At 37.6% G+C, this 16,863-nt stretch overlaps 1 protein-coding gene across 3 annotated transcripts in view; it reads left to right on the top strand.

The window, feature by feature from the left end:
• Positions 1–9,277, top strand: part of Nebl (nebulette) — a 356,298-nt gene extending 347,021 nt beyond the window's left edge. For all 3 annotated transcript variants that reach the window (XM_076939539.1, XM_034510049.2, XM_076939538.1), the window contains 2 exons: positions 2,121–2,227; positions 4,107–9,277. In XM_076939539.1, the coding sequence (XP_076795654.1) occupies positions 2,121–2,227; positions 4,107–4,283 (284 nt within the window). In that variant the 3' untranslated portion in view covers positions 4,284–9,277. The remainder of the gene's footprint in view (positions 1–2,120; positions 2,228–4,106) is intronic.
• The last annotated feature ends 7,586 nt before the right edge of the window (positions 9,278–16,863 follow it).

Below are 16,863 nucleotides of genomic sequence, written 5' to 3'. Positions count from 1 at the left end.
TCTTATGCAGGTTACCATAGCTGCAGTGAGTTCCTGTGTGTGATGGCTATGTCATGTTCACAGAGCATCATTTGTTATTCAAATTTAAATTTGTTTTGAGAAATGCATTTGTGACTACTGCAGTTATAGCATTTTAATTTCTCCCTTAACCCCCCTCTAATGCCTCCTATGTCCCTTTTGCACCTTGACTCAAATCTGTAAAATAAGGGTCTTGAGCTGTAAGATACTAAGGGGAGGACAATGGAGGAGAAAGTAAAGAAGACAGAGAGCCAGACTCAAGAGGACTACGTAAGCAGATGACTCCTATCAGGAGGTCTGATAAGAAGTACAGCATCTTATATATACTGAAGCAAGGGGAAAATGGGCCAGAGTCAAGAGAAAGCTATCACACAATGGAATTGAAGTAACAGAAAACTAATCAGATAGTGTTGCACAAAGGAGTCACAAGATATCTCAAGTGTGTCATATACCAACCACACTGTAATCTTGGGACTGATAGCAACAGCCCTCCGTTGGGTAGCAGGGAAGAGTCAGTTTCTTAGGAACCAAAACTCTTAATTCCTTCTGGCTTTGGCTCCAGCCTCAGACCACAGGATGCCAAGTGTGCTCCTGGGCAATGACACAGAACTAGCATTTCTTTGTTCTTTCATTGAGACCTTTAAGCAAGGAGGCTTGGATTGGTCTATCCCCCAACAACATTCTCTCTCAAATTTATGACTCTTCTATAGTTGTTAGTTGTTATTGTTTTACACACACACACACATGCATTGAACCTATTTTGTTTTGCTCATATGTGTGTGTGTTTGGGGGTCTTCTCTTTCAACAGTCACTGCTGGCCTATAGGTCTTCATCTCAGGGTGGGACCCTGTGAAATTTCCCCATACGTATTGGCACATGAACTAGAATCATCATTATGCAGGTCTTATTTAGACAACTATATTGTTTTATAGGTCAGGTTTTCTAGCTCATGTAGAAGATATCATGTACCAATATATATCCTGGTCTTTTGGCTCTTAAAATTGTTTGTTCTGCCTTCTCTTCTGGGGTTCCCTGAGCCTTAGGTATAGGGGATTTATTATAAACATACCAAATGAGGCTAAGTACCCTGTATAAACACAGCCCAACCTGTGCCCTGCTTCTCTTCCATGGTGTTCCTTTAGCATTGAAGGGGATAGTATAACCATAGGCCCAAGCATTCTACCCTCACCTATTCAGATGGTGTGCTTTCTCAATTCTCAATAAAAGTCAAAAGTAAACTCACTTGATTTATAGGAAAGTAAACGGACTTCATATGTTCTAAATACAGGTTTCTTTAAAGAGTATTTATTGGCTGTATTGAGTGATGGAGAAGCATCATGTATGGCTAAGCATATTGGGATCACTGATTTTATTAAGCTGCATGTCTCTGAATATGTACTCCATGTATATATTATATGAGCAGCCCTTGTGAGAACATTGATGCTCTGGCAACAGTCTAATTAAATCCTTTATATGCTTCCTTTTTATTTTGTTTTATTGTTTTTTTAATGTCTAATGGGTTACATGGTCTAATAAACATTTTAACCAAGTTTTGTTAAGGATGTGATAATTCTTTTGTTTCATTTATTTCATTTTACCATAGCATCTTCAATAGAGTAACAGAAATACTACAAATACAATTGACTGACATTTTTGAGATCCTGAGATAGGGGGAGTCAATTTTTTTAATGGTGTGATTCCTGGTAAGTACATCACACTCTCAAGAATGATTGGGTAGCACATATTGGACATGAGGGGTTAAAACAAATAAATAAACAAACAACAAAAACAGAAGAAAGCTCAAAGTTGGGAGGAAGGAGGATTTGGGGGAAGGTATGTGTGAATATAATCAAGATAAATCATATGCAATTTTAAAAGCATTAATAAAAATATTCTTTAAAGAAACAGTTAACTGCATGATAAATTGATTTTTAAACTAACAATCTTAAATACTAAGATTTGGACTAACCTAGAGACTGCCTGTACTGTTGCCACTCGGATTTCACAGGATACTGAAGATTGTTTTACCGGTCATGCTTCACTTAGGTTTGGGCAGAGTATTTGAAGGTTAACCTGAATTGTCTCTCTGTGTCCATGTGCAGCACCTGTCCTTCCTGGAGCCTACCAGCAGAGTCATTCCCAAGGCTATGGATACATGCACCAGACCAGCGTGTCATCCATGAGGTCAATGCAGCATTCAGCAAATCTAGTAAGTACTGATTTCAAACATTCCTGCAGTCTGCAAGTTTAGCTCTGTGGTAGAGTGCTTGTGTAGAGTGTAAAGATCTTAGCTCAACACCCAGCACTGGGACAAAAAAACAAAACAAAACAATGACATGGTATTACAATTTATACAGTCCTTTCAATGGAAGCAAAACTATTACAGAGGTGAAATGATGAGGAAAAAAATGGCATTAGTAAACATCACATCAATTAATAAAGCAAACAAGACATCTGCCAGTTATGAGATCTGTTTAGTTACTTTTATGTTACTGTGATAAAACACCATGACCAAAAGCATGTTATAGAGGGAAAGTTATTTGGGGTTTGTTCCAGATGTATAAGAGCCCATCAGGGCAAAGAGGCATAATGGCCGGAACAGGAAGCTAACAGATCATATCTTAACTGTAAGTAAAAGCAGAGAGGATACAGTGGAACTAGGACAAAGATATATTCTCACAAAGTCAATCCACGATGACATACTTTCTCTAGCAAGGCCACACCTCCTATCCTTGTCAAAATTAGAGATCAAATATTTCAAATACCTTAGTGTATGGAGAACATTTCTCATTTAAACCATCACAGCTTCCTAACTGCTACTTCAGAATTGGGAAAGATCCAGTTATGATCTTCATTCAGGCCTGAGAAGGTACAGGTTCATGATACTAATGTTAAAAGAGTAAATCTTAATGTTCATCATAATGGTCTCAGTAGTCTAATGGACATAGGCTAACATAAGTTTCAATGTTCTGAGTTAAGAACATTTACTCAGAATGTTTAGGAAAGATCCTGAGATGATAAAGAAGCAGTGAATAGATATCCTACTAGAAGTAGTAAGTTGATATTCCAGTTACTCTGATCTGACAGACATTGCATTCAGCTATTTGAAATGCCATGCTACATCCCCAAATCTGTTCCATTAATGTATGTCAATTAAAAGTCTATTAAGAGTAGTATCCTTCAAATATCCCTGTTAGAAGTCTTGAAGTATCCATCGTTAAGTTCAAAGAGGGTTGCTTTGTGGTCATACTTGGTGTCCCATGCTGAAATTGCTTCAATGCTTAGAAGAAGGCAACTATTCTGTAAGGAAGGCAATTGCTTTCAGGTCCACTGTGTGCCAGCCAGTTTCCTCAGTCTCCTTAATCTATGAATATTCTTGGCTTTGAGATTTACAGATTATTAATATTAGACAAACTCTTAGCCTTGAACTGAAACAAATATAAAACCACAATTTAAGGTTTCTCCACTATAATAAAATTTTCTTTGTATGTACCTCAAAAATCAGAACATTTATGTAGAAAATTTATGGCCTTGTGATCTGAAATGAGTAATGTTTAAATAAATAAATGATTTTTAAAAATAAGTCTTAAAGGAAGAACAAAAATTCTTAGCATTTATTTAGGAAAAGTTCACTTTCTGTGCAAGGGGAAGCCATTGGCAGAGAGCCATTGGACTACAGGCCTGCTCTTCAGGGATGGAGGTTCATCTCCTGAAGAATGGGGGGAACAGAAGAAAGTCGACATCATCCTAGGCTTCTAAGATTGTTTGCATGTGGGACCTGTGTTACTCCTTTGAAGGCTACTTTTAGAGAGGCACACTATTTTATTTATTTTCTTTCATTATTGTCTTTTAAAGTTAAGCTACTGTGCTATCTTTCTGGATTTTTGCTTTGACCTTAAGTATGTTTTCTCTAGATAGACAAAGTTAAGACTTATGGAATTAGGTGATACACCTGGTTTACAGCTCCCCAAAGATAGCAGTACCTTCAAACACTCATACTTACCATGTGTGTGGTCGTTGGTTGGGATCCAGATTTGTAACTTTTACTACTTTGGAATACTGCATACAATCACTTCTTTCTTTCTCAGAGGACCTACCGAGCCATGTACGACTATAGTGCCCAGGATGAAGATGAGGTTTCCTTCCGAGATGGTGACTACATTGTCAACGTGCAGCCCATTGATGATGGCTGGATGTATGGCACTGTGCAGAGAACCGGGAGAACGGGCATGCTCCCAGCAAATTACATTGAGTTTGTGAATTAATTCTTTCTCCTTGCCCTTTGAGCTTTATTCTGATGTATTCCAAACTCAGTCTTTTTAAAAGATAGATGATACTTTTCAGATAACTTGGCAATTATTTTACAATAATGTATCCTTACTTTGACAATTAGACACACAGGTACCAGGAAAAGGGAATTGACTTTCGGGCTGGAAATGGCAGCATCCATAGTAATTCCTGTAAACAAAACCATTAGGTCTGGAGACCTGGTGCTGCTAATTGTGTTTGTGGTTTCATTCAATTGGCTATTCAACCCTTCTGGGAAATGTATTTTTGTAGACTTTAATAGAGATGTTGATTGTCCCTTAAATGTAACAAATGTATGAAACTTCTTACCTGTCACTTGGAATCATCCATAACTAATTCTCATAGTCCAGCCACACAACCAATAATTTAAAAACTGTTCAGCTTTTAAATCATTGGGTAATTTTCAATTCAAGTGAGAATCACCTAATATAACAAATGAAAACAGTGGCAGAATGAGTCTGGTTAAAATCATATTGACTGTAGCCTTAGGGAGACGGCAGGAAACTTAGCCTTTCCCTAGGCCGAGCAGGAGCTAGCTATTTCTCACGTGTTCTATGGTGTAGCCTATTTCCATTTACGTTCTGTGGAGCAGAGCGTCTGCTCAGGTCCCCAGAATGTCAGGACCAGGTAACTTCCTAGCTTCTCTGCAAAGGACAAGTCCAATGTCATCTGTATTATCTCCTGAGTAGTCTCTATCCTGTTGCATGTCTTGTGGGCTTGAGCTTCTGTAACATGGCAGCTGCTTGCCCATCCTTGTTATTAAAGTCAACTGTATGGCCACTCTCTCCCTGCCCTTTCTTCTAGTTGCCCGCTCATTGGAAAACATTTTGAAAAGTTGCTTGAGGCTTTCTTGCTGTATTACACTCTAGTTTTGAAAGACTCATGCCTTAGGAACTACATATATACTCTAGTAAATAGGAGATTTATGTATTTACTGGATAGCTTTCACTCACTTAATGCCATCATTGATTTAAAAGTGGAGTGAACTGAACATCACCTGCTGTAAGAGGAAATGGACTATAAAATGGCCGAAAACTGAAAACACAAAACAGCAGAAGCTTGTTCCACAATTAGACAATCTGGTCTTATAATTTGGCAATCAGTCTTCAGATGCTGGGATGAAAATCTAGCCTCTAAATATGTTCATAAAATGACTTTCTTTCTTCATTCCTGTTATCGTTTTCTAAGTCATCTTCATGGTTAGATAAAAAAAAAGTCATCAGTGATTTTTTTTTTTTTTTGGTGGAGAGGGAGCATTTAACAGATAATTCACTTAGAAACCAATGTCTTGTTTTGAGTGCATATGCAGGATTCACACACTATCATGTCTTAAACTTGTCTGGAATCTGCAGTTGAGGTTATCTGGATGTTGACATTTATTGCAACTCTGCTTTTCCCATGGTGCCTCTTACTATGACTTGCAGCTTGGTGGCATTCATGTAGGCTCAGAGTCTGAAGAGAGCCGAGTCACAAATGTAAGAGGATACTGGGACTGTTGGAATATCTACTTATCGCAATATGTTCAAGGAAATAAACAAATTATCCACAATGAAAACCATTTGAATGAAATGTTTATGAGGCCAAAGCCCAATGTTGGTTCATGTAAACCTTTGGAAAGTGAGCCCATACTTTTGAAAACCATTAGTTTCCTTAGATTTGCCTTAAAGAAAAGTTTAATTACACTAAGCTGTATTTCTGTGACACTGATAGAAAACTGAAGAAGAAAATTCTGCAAATAACTAGAGATTTTTCTGGAGAGGTAGATTTTTTTTTTTTAGACTTATAAATAAGTAGCTTATCTAATATCGTGTAATTTAAGTAACTAGTCACGATTAACCGTCCTAACTGCTTTTATGTCTTGAACACACACCTACAAAGATAAATTTCACTTGCAAATAATTTGCAAAAATCTGTACACTAAAAACAAGGGTGATAAGCTGGCTCAATTATGTTATGTGTCTTTTATGCTTCCCCAGGCAGACCATTTGTGTGTGTGTTTGTGACTTTTTTTTTAAGAGAAAGTAGTCATTAATGAAAATGTCAAGATAAATGCAGGGCAGGTATGATTTTGATAATAGCATCTGTGCAGGAAGCTCAACAGAAGCTGACTTTGAAATGATGCTTAACCTTTGCTAGTCCCCACAAAGTAGCGGCTCGATGGTCCATGTTTTTGCCACTCATTAATTTCAAAGTCAGACTTGATGAATGTGAGAGCCAGTACATATTTAAGAAATAGTCATCCTAAATATTGAGCTTCACATAATGCTTGCATAGCAAGATATTTCTGTTTCAAGTCTTTCAGAATGAAGATGTGATCTGGATTCCTCAAAGGGCAGTTGTTTTCCATACAGACTGAGGCAAAGCAATATACGGCATGCTTTTGTGGTTATGCATTGAACCTAGATGTGTCATAGCCAGGTGCCATCTTTTGCAGCATCTTTTTTTTTGTTTTTAAATACTATATTCTTAGCACCCTTTTCCACTTTCCATATACTTCCCTCCCACTTGCAGTTTGGCACCCAGTATGTCACATGCAACATTGACAGTTATAGAAGAAATTACAAACAAGCCCCTTAGAAATTGGAGTCAAAGGAGACTAAATGCCAAGCACAGAGAGCATGCACCTTTTCCTATCTGATGGATTCCAAGCTTGACAGAAGCACAAGAAGCCACTTGATACACTTCTCAAAGGCTGAAAACAAATGTATTTGGTTCATATTCCTCTTGAGAAAAGTTTAGCAACTGAATACAATGCTTTTGCTATAAGCTTTTGTAGTAGATTTAAGAAAAAAAAAACATTTCTTGTTCTCTAGAAAGCTTTCTCTTTCTAACCTGTGACAAAATGAATACTTCATGTTTTCATTTTGCTTGCACATCGGAAGCACGGCCCAGTTTGAAACTTTGATCTGGTTTTCATTGTCCATGGAGGGTCTGCATATTCCCAGGTCTCCCAGCCTCTACACAGCACCCAGGAATGTCTAAGCACAATTTCCACAAAGCATCTTGTAAGGGGATGGAAGACATTAGTCCAGTCTCTCTCTTGCCACTAGGCCCTTTGCTTGAAGATGATAATGTTATTGGTCACAGATCCTCTTTATGCTGGGGGGTCCAGGAATTAGGGGAAAACCTTTTCCATAATTGAGAGCAAGCGACACACCTACTTTTCAGGTTCATCCACCTCCAGTGGAATGCTTTCAGTCAAATGAGAAAGAAAATATGTGTGATCTCTAATAATACAGCTCTATATTCAGTAGATATAGTTCATACTAAGGTTATAATAGAGATATATAAAAATAGGTGCCTTTTTGATTATGCTTGTTTATCAATATGGTCTTGGAAAGGAAACCAAGCAAGCAAGCTTCTGCATATTCTATAACAATATTTTATGATACATGATTGATATTTTTGTGGTGAGAAGTGGGATGCCCTTGACAGAAAGATATTACAGGTGGTAGCTGGTTGTATTTTCCTTCTAAAGGTTTATAATGTTAGAAAATGCTGACTTATTCAATTTTCTGAAAAGTTTTTTTTTGTGGATTTACATATAGTTGAGATATATAAGCATTAAGTTTAGGTTTGGTGTTTAAAGTACTTATGGTGAGATAGATTAGTTATATTATGAGGCTGAATTCACTGCATAATTGAACTTTATGACTTGATTATATTTTAACCGTTTGCCTCTGATAATCTGTTGTGGCTTGTACTGCACTGATAATCTGAATTATCACTGCATTGTATGGGGTAATACAACATGGTAACAGCTTCAGTTAAGCAGAGCTTTGTAAACTAATTTAAAGATGCTAAAAATGAAAGTCTCTCTGAAGTATTCCATGCCCCTTAAGATCCTTCTCCAGGCAAATAGCTGTCCATAACTGATGACTGAAAATGTCAAGACATTGTGTAAAACTTCTGTGGTCATCATTTCAGGATGTATAAGACCACTAGCATCCTTATGCCTGAAAGGTTCTCTGGGAAAATGTCCTTCCCAATCATCTGTAACTTCAGTATATCTACAGGATATCCCCATGTTTATTGTGTCTGCTATATTGTATCCTGGTTGTATAGCACACACTTCACTGTTGTCAATTATTGGTGGTTTAAGATGATTTCCTTTAAAGAAGAGAGAGAACACTGCATTGCAGCATCCTTCCTTTGAGTCTATACAATGAATTACTGAGCATTTTGGAAGTAGCAACAAGTGTGTAACAGGCATGACATTTGTGGAAGTGTTGGCTTTTGACCTGTGATAAAAACACAAATTTGAATGATGTAGTTTGGCTTCTGTTTGCTTTGAAATATGCACAGTTGTGGTTTGTGATTAAATTGTAAAATTGTACTCACTTTGAGAACATAATGATTTTGGAAGAAACATTAAATGTTTTCCCCCAATGGAATGGGATCACAGAATGATATAAGGTTATTAGTATAATTTGGCTTTTGTTATGCAAGTGTTAACACCAGCTATTAAAATATATTTTAGTACAAATGCTTTAATTCATGTCTTTTTCCTCTACACTGTGAATCTTAAGCCTTGGTGGACTAGAGACACATTGTGATGTCCAACGGACTAACCTATGCAAATGAGTTCACATCTTCTATCGATGTCACAGTATACATGTGATAAGTCATTATTTCTCCTCAAAATGTACAGCAGTATTGAAATAACAAAGGAAGCCCAGCCTCCCGTGCATTGCACTGTAGTCCCTCACAATCCCTCCAAGGCTACTGAAATCATTAGTATTTATGTAAATCATACTGGTATGTATTGAACAATCCCAGGTGGAAAATGACAGGCATCTTGACTGGCTTTTATAGAACTATGTTCTCACATATTCTCTGTTCAGGGTCTTGGTATTCTGTGTCTTCTATCTGTATTTGTAAAGCCTTATGATGAATTGGTTTCCTATCAGCACACTCGGTTTGCTTAAATAAATTCAGGATGTAAACACAATGGTTCTACGTCTTTGCTGTCACATGGTTTCTAGGAGCACAGGTCATTGGGTGCAGGCCGTGCACTGGGCATTCCTCCTGATGGTGCACACCCAGTCACATCAAAGGTTTATGAAGGCGTAGTGTATTTATTTTGAAATGCTGTGGGGCATGTGTTTTTCTACCTGAAACTAACACAATTTTAAAGAAATAATAATATACTTTTTAATCCCACAATCTTTCTGATTTTTATACATAAGTATTGCTGGAATGCAACCCAGTAGTTAACTCTTTTTCAAAATTGAAGTCTTCACTGGTCTAGTGTTAGTTTTCTTGTATTTGAAAGATGAAAGAAGCAACAGAAACAACTTGGAGGAGGGAAAGGGCACAGATTGATACTCTGATCTTTCATCAAAGAATGTCTATCATAGAACATAATTGCTTCTTTTCTCATGTCTCTGTATCGTAGGACATAATTGCTTCTTTTCTCATGATTTTCTCATAACTGAAAAGAAAGGTAATTTCAATTTTTACCCTCATCTACATTTCAATAAATTGAATCTTGGCTTATTGTGTGATTTTGTAAAAAAAAAAAAAAAAAGAAATCTCTGGCATAATCTTTCCAAAGTATAAACTGATAAATCTTATAGATTGATACATTTAAACAGGTCAATCAATAAGCTTTGGAAATGGCATTTGCTAGTAGAGGAAACACTTCTACCAAATCGTGAATGTTCTGGTTTTTTTCTTTCATATTCTGTAAGTTTGGGTTGAATATCTGTGGTAAAAATGAATCAAACACACTCATGATTTTTGAAATTAAAGTAAACAACACAGGTATTTCTTTACATGAAGAACTTACTTTTTTTGTCGTTGTTTCATGATTATAACTATACTCTTTGAAATCTGGACCATAGAGAAAGTAAGTAACTGAATTGTAACAATAATTTAGGTTTCAAATATTTTATGTTTATTATTTTATTATTCTAATTTTAAGACTTGGGAAGTTAATTGAAGAATTGAGATGTGGCTGGGCACTAGGTGCTTACCAAATCAAGTTTCTCCAAATACATCCAGACATAATACCCTTGAATTTTGATGAAAGGGAAATTTTTATTATTTTCACAAAGAGTTTTGTGATGGCAGAAAACTAGATCAAGTCCAAGGGTGAGCTTCAACTTTTTTTCCCTGTAGTTCTAAGCAAAAGTCTTTGGCCTTTGTCTATTATATTTTTTATTTATAAGCAGTAGATGTTTGATGAAAAAGAAGAGTAGGAGAATGGACTCAGGGTGAAAGTCAACACTAGAACAAAGAACCCAGGTGCTGACTTAGCTTTATGTCATGGTGTTTTGATTTTTGGAATTTTCCCTTTAGTGGGAATAGTGACCATGGAAGAGAATAGTAGACTAAAACAGAGATGTAAGTGGAATCTGATTGTCTATTACTTTACTTGAGAAAAAGGGTGTCTCTGCACCCTCATGTTAGTTTTGAGGTCACTCTTTCAGTGGACTCGTTTCTGACTCTTGATCCATACTAGTCACATTTTTTTTTTGTCCTTTTCCAGGGTGGTTGCTAACTAAAGTACACATGTTCCAGGTCTGTGTTCATTCTGTGTGTGTCATCACATTCTCTCTCATGTGACCTCCTCATGCCCCTGTCCATAGTTGTCTAGGTCAGGGTGATCCAGGAGGTTTGCCAAAGAGTCTTGTCCATCAGGGATAAGAGTGGCAATTTGCTTAGGTATCCCAAATATGTCAAAGTTTAAATAGAGAAGATAGTTAACTGGTTATAATATGGAAAGTTGTTAAGAATTTAACTTTATTAGTAGGTGTAGGCTAAGATTTGGGGGAGTTTGAGAATGACATTTTCTTTCTTCGTTCTGTTCTTTGGTTTTTCTTTTTTGTTAATTAGTTGACCTTTATTGATTGTTTTCACCTTTTTGTATGTGTATATGTTATATATGGTGCATTGCTTTATTCTCACCTGCAGCCCTTTTATATCTCTTTCACTCCAGTCTTCCCCTCTTCCTCCCCTCAGGTCATTTCCCTACACACATGCTTTTGTTTAGTTTTGTGGCCCACTGATCTTAGCTAAGATTATGGTCTTGATTTGATTCTAACCATGAAGATGTTCTTTCTGTGTGGTCACAGGATTGGTCCTTCAGAGACTGGTAGGCTCACCTCTTGGCGTACAACTGAACTCAGTGATTTTCCCAGAATTCATCAGTTGCCAATAGTTCAGTAGAAAAAAATTAGGACCACCTGAGATCCTCCCCTATCCACAATTGGCTATTGACAGGCACTCTCTTTGTAAGGTCCAGTGCAGGCAGCTGTGACTGCTGTGAAGTCATGTTTTCAATAGCTGTGCCAATGTGTTGAAGACAGCATTTCTCAATATCTCCCTGCTCTTACATTCTTTTCATTCTCCCTTCTATAGGATGAAGATGTTCTCTGAGACTTAGATGGGGTTGTATAAAGGCTCTGTTTAGGCCTTACCTTCTAAGCATCTTAAGCATCCATGAGCTTCTTCATTCAGTGCACAGAGAAGCTTCTCTGATTAAGGGTTACAGTAGCATTTGCCTATTGGTATGAAAAATTTAGACTATAGTTTGGTACCATATGAATTTAGCTAAAAAAAAAAAAAACAGTGGCAAGGTCCCTCTTAGGGTCTATGACTCTACAGCCATGATATTTTGACTCAGTTTGCAGTACTAGGCATGCATTTCCTCCTAATATAAGAGCAAACGTAGTTGACTACCTCCATGACAGCTGTGCCACTATCATTGATTTCTGAATGTTTGTTAAAGTGTGGAATGGTTGGAGTGAGCTACAGGATTGAAATTGAACTGTTTGCAGACATTTGTTAAGAAATCATTCTTCCATAACTACTCAGTGACAGCTCTTGATTGGGGGGGGGGAAGTAATAACTATAATTTACTCACTCCGCATTTACTTTTTCAGAGGTAAGTGTATCCAAGGCAACTTTCTCTCCAACCATTCTGGTTGGTAGTAGAAGACTGATACCAAACAACTAACCAATGATTTCTGTACCTGATGACTTAGAGTTGTAAAGGGTGAGCTGTGAACATCAGGCAGGGCTTGGAAAACATATCCAAGTAGGGGCTGTTTAACCTGAGCTCTGAGAGCTGCGTGAGGAGCTGACAGTTGACGTCCTTTGTAGCACTGGACACATGGGAAGATCTAGTCACTGGTGGGCAGAAGCAGAAGCATACCAGCCTTCTCTCAAATTTTAAATAACCATGGCACATTGTTTGCTTATTTAATAAAATTAAACCTTTGGGGGGAAGAAGATGTTATGTATGAACCTGAGTATTCACACACTCTTTGTCACTCTAATTATGACTTCTATTGATAAAAGACTCAGGAAGCTGTTGGGATATATATATATATATATATATATATATATATATATATATATATGTATGTATATATACATATATATATATATTATAAATGAAGCTTCACAGTCATGATATATCATTTTCTTAGTGTATGTAACTGCTTATTTCATAGGTTTTTTTTGTATTTCCATTACCTTTCTGGATGGTTTTGGAAAGTGTGTATTGACTGAATCTGTGTACAATACAAACATTGACTAACATGCACTTTTCTGCCTTGTTTTAGAATTCACAGATTTGGGAACTTTCATTTATATCTAGTGTACAGTACGAGATAGGTATGCCATATTAACTGGGTAATGCAGCGGAAAATTATTCACAGTGCAACAAAGTTGTTAGTATTTATTTAGACTCTCACTTTCTTCTAAGGTAGGTCATAGTCTTTTTAAATTATAGCAAGAATGTTGAATAGACATCCCCTTTAAATTTGTACTTGCATAATATAGGTTTTTGCATATAAAATAATTGATTGGCCATATTTGATTCCCTTAATCAATACCTAATGAGAATACCTATTGGTATTTATACACATTTCCTGGTGTGTACATTTTTCTTTTAGAAAAAAAGTTTGACTTTCAAGACTGTGGAACAAAAAGTGATTTATGGGCCCATACACCTCTGCTATTTATGGAAAAGTAGCTCTTATTTTGAAATGTTCCTGTTTACATTGGAATGGCCAGTTCCATTTAACTTTTAAAAAGGGATTTAAAATTGAATTGCATTAATTTTCTATACAGTACATTTTCATTATGCTTTCCCCTTCCTCAACTCCTTTTAGATCCTCCCCACCGCTGACAATGTTGCCCTGAGGTTCACCTAAAGATGGGAGGAGAATACTTGCTCATCTACAGAGTCCCTTCTTGTCCCTTGAAGTACTCCGCAGTGGCACAGCTGTAATCACCAAAGAGAGATAGCCCAGGAAGCCAGCGGCCTTTAATCAGGTGGATTTCAGTGAAGACAGTTAGAGCAGGAGTTCTGAAGGTTCTATCCCTCACTGAAGGTTGAGATAATACAAAAATCTACAGGATACTGACAGGTAGTTGGGACATGTTTTTCTGTTTCACATTTAGCATAGTGAGGATCTCATGGTGTGGAAGTAGGACCCAGTCAAGTATCATGGGCACATAGGCAAAGCCAAAATTGTCAGGAAGAGTCAACAAGATTCAGTACTGATGGAGGAAGGGGCCAGGGAGTTTTGCCTTTAAAACTTTTAAACTTAAAAGTTTTAGCTGATGTGCACTGAAGTCTCATGATTTTGCATTGGCCATGAGCATGGAAGATATTTTTTTGTGTGTGTGCTATTATTTTTGCTTTGGCTTTATAAGTCAGTGGGCAGTCAGCTTAGCCTAAGAGTGTCTGAGTACCTCCTTCTGTTGATGACATCATCTTAAAACATTCTGGTCCATTGTGAGACTTATGATAAAGTTGAGGATGTTAGATACTTGAGCTGCTGAAAGGGACCAGAGTGAGGGAAGAGAAGTGAATGCTGCTCAAATGGCCCACAGGTCAGTTTCTCCTTGTATCAGCATAATTATGTATAAAGTTCAGTAGAATCTGACCCAAAGGTGGAGGAAGCAGTGGGGGTGACAGAGATACCAAACCTCTCCATCGATTTTAGTCACCAGCCTGACTTCAGCATGTCCAAATTTAGATTCAGTGTTTTTACTAAAAGAGATCTTCAAGGTTTTGTGAAGTAATCTAGGCAGTTGTTACCATGGCTTCCACATGGAGGCTCTTGTCTATTGCAAAGCTAGTGTGGAGCTAACGCAGCATCACCCAGGCCTGTGACCCCCAAATGACGGTTTGTATAAGTCAGGCCAGAGCAAGAGAAGCTAGGACACTCACTTAGATTTCTCCATTTTTGTTGGCTATTCATTATGAAGGGATTGTGGTTCTGCCTGTGTTTAACAGGACTGCCTGCCTGACATTTGAGTTGATGCCAGGGGATTTCATGGAGTGAGCTTTTTCCTTCTTTTTTTACTTCTTCTCCCAAGAAGGGTTCAGCAGAGTGTACAAAACTCTCATCCACTAGAAGATCAAAGCTGTGTGTTTTTTGGAGTTAGCCACAAAGCAGCTTCATGTCAGCTTGTTGTGATATACTTTCCATGCACATTTCTTAAACACCTATGCACACCTTCCACACAAACTCAGCAATGTTCACACCTACATCCATAAGGTAGATTTGGAGTGAGTTGCAATCAAGCATACCGTTTCCAACTGTCTGAGGTATGGTTTTGTCCCTTCTCTTCTGTCCTTCTTAGGTATCCCTTCTGCTTTTTCAGAGAACATTATATTTCTCTACTTACACTCTGATAATATTTTTTACAATTGTCTAATTATGACCGTATGCCTCATAACATTAAAAGTAAATAAAAAACTAATAACAATGAAATGTTGAAGTGAGTATTTTTTCATGTTTTTAAATGTTTTCATTATTCGATTAAGCAAAATTCCTTAAATCATTAACATGCTTTTCAAGGCAGAATGACTCTATAATTCTAAGGCACTTAGTAAAACACTGTTCACTTGTCATTTAGCAAGATTTACCAATGTAGAGCAACAGACCCCTCCACAGACTAACTGTTTTGCAGTTCATATCCTGTCCCTTTTACTTCTCTTTGTTGCCTGGAATAGTCAGCACTTGACCATGAGCTTTTAAAAAAATGTTTAAATGTTTTTTATATGTATGGCTAAATTATCACTAGAAAATGTATATGTGTGTATGTGTGTATTCTTTGCTTGTGTGTGTATATAAATGGGTACATGAGTGTGTGTATTCCTGTGGAGGCCAGAGGTTAGCACTGAATATCACTCTCCACCTTGTCTTTTGAGGCAGTCTCTTACTGAATCCGGGTAGAGCTCATCCATTTTGTAAAACTAGCTAGCCAGCAAGCCCCAGGAACCTCCTGCCTCAGCCTTCCCAGGAATTACATTTGCCTGCTGTCACACCCACCTAGATTTTGGGGTGCACGTTAGAGATCAACTCAGATTCTCACGCTTGTAGTGTAAGCACTGTACTTCCCAGACCACGTCTCCAGCTCTCACACAACAAGCCTTTTGTGACACTGAATAGCATTGTTTATTTTGATTTTCACGAAGGTTCCCCTTAATCAAAGAAACTCCTTGTCTATTGTGCAAGTTGATATCGTCTTTTCTGCATATAAAGCTGTTGTCTGTTAAAATCAGGAGTAAACAGATCAGAAGTGTTCTCTTGGGGGAGAAGAGGGTGCAGTGAGGATTTGGCTCTCATATGTCTGAGATGGTTAAATGAGTGAACACATCAATAGGAAACTCAAAGCATAAAAAGGACAGAGGGCTAAAGGAAGGCCTCTCCTCCTCCTCCTCTTCCTCCTTTTCCTCCTTCTCTTCTTCCTCCTTGTTATTGTCATATCTCATTATCATAGCTCTAGATGCTAAGAGTCTAAGACTTAGCTGATCTTTTGCTGGTTATTTTCTTCACTCCTTGCCTTATTGGTGGTCATCCCTTCTCTATGTCCTCATGTTCTTCTCTCTGGACCTATCTGGGTCCTAATCTCTTGTTATAAGGACACCAGCTGCATCAGTGGAGAATCCATTCTTGTGACCTGATTTTATCTTAATTATTGTAACTGGCCCTGGCAAAAATGAAGATATTCTCAAAAGACACTTGTTTCTTTTGGTCTGACTGCCAGTCTATTGCAACTATGCACCCTAGAGAAATGACAATTTTCTGGTGGGAGAAAGAAAAGGCACCAACCACAGAACAAATTTGTCTCCCAGGAAGAGATGAACAACTTTTCAGACAACTTTACAGGGTCACACTAAGGCTCCCATAATGATGGGTCAATGGTGTGGGAAACTACCCTTTAATTAGGACTGTTTAGATATTCATATTTCTGTCTCTCTAAATTTTAATTACATGTCAGTACCCCAAAGCTAGGATGCTCCTGGTTATCTTTCCCTGTATGCACATTTCATTAGGCACATTGAAAAAAATCTCTCTTCTCTGTCTCACTAATGATTTGGCTTGTTTACTTGGCTTATTAAGAAGGGGCCAAGTTCAGTAGCAATACACATGTGCATAGGGTCACATAAATCAAAGAACTAAGACTAGAGTTCAGGACATAAACTTCTACTCAGAAGGGCTTCTTCTTGTCCCTTCTTACTCAGGGAGCACTGCTTCACTCTTGTGTCTCTTCTAACACCAAGCC

Source organism: Arvicanthis niloticus, chromosome 8 (genome assembly GCF_011762505.2).
Source record: "Arvicanthis niloticus isolate mArvNil1 chromosome 8, mArvNil1.pat.X, whole genome shotgun sequence".
Taxonomy (NCBI): domain Eukaryota; kingdom Metazoa; phylum Chordata; class Mammalia; order Rodentia; family Muridae; genus Arvicanthis; species Arvicanthis niloticus.
The sequence above is the reverse complement of the archived record's forward strand: the minus strand, read 5'-3'. Positions and strand labels throughout refer to the sequence as shown.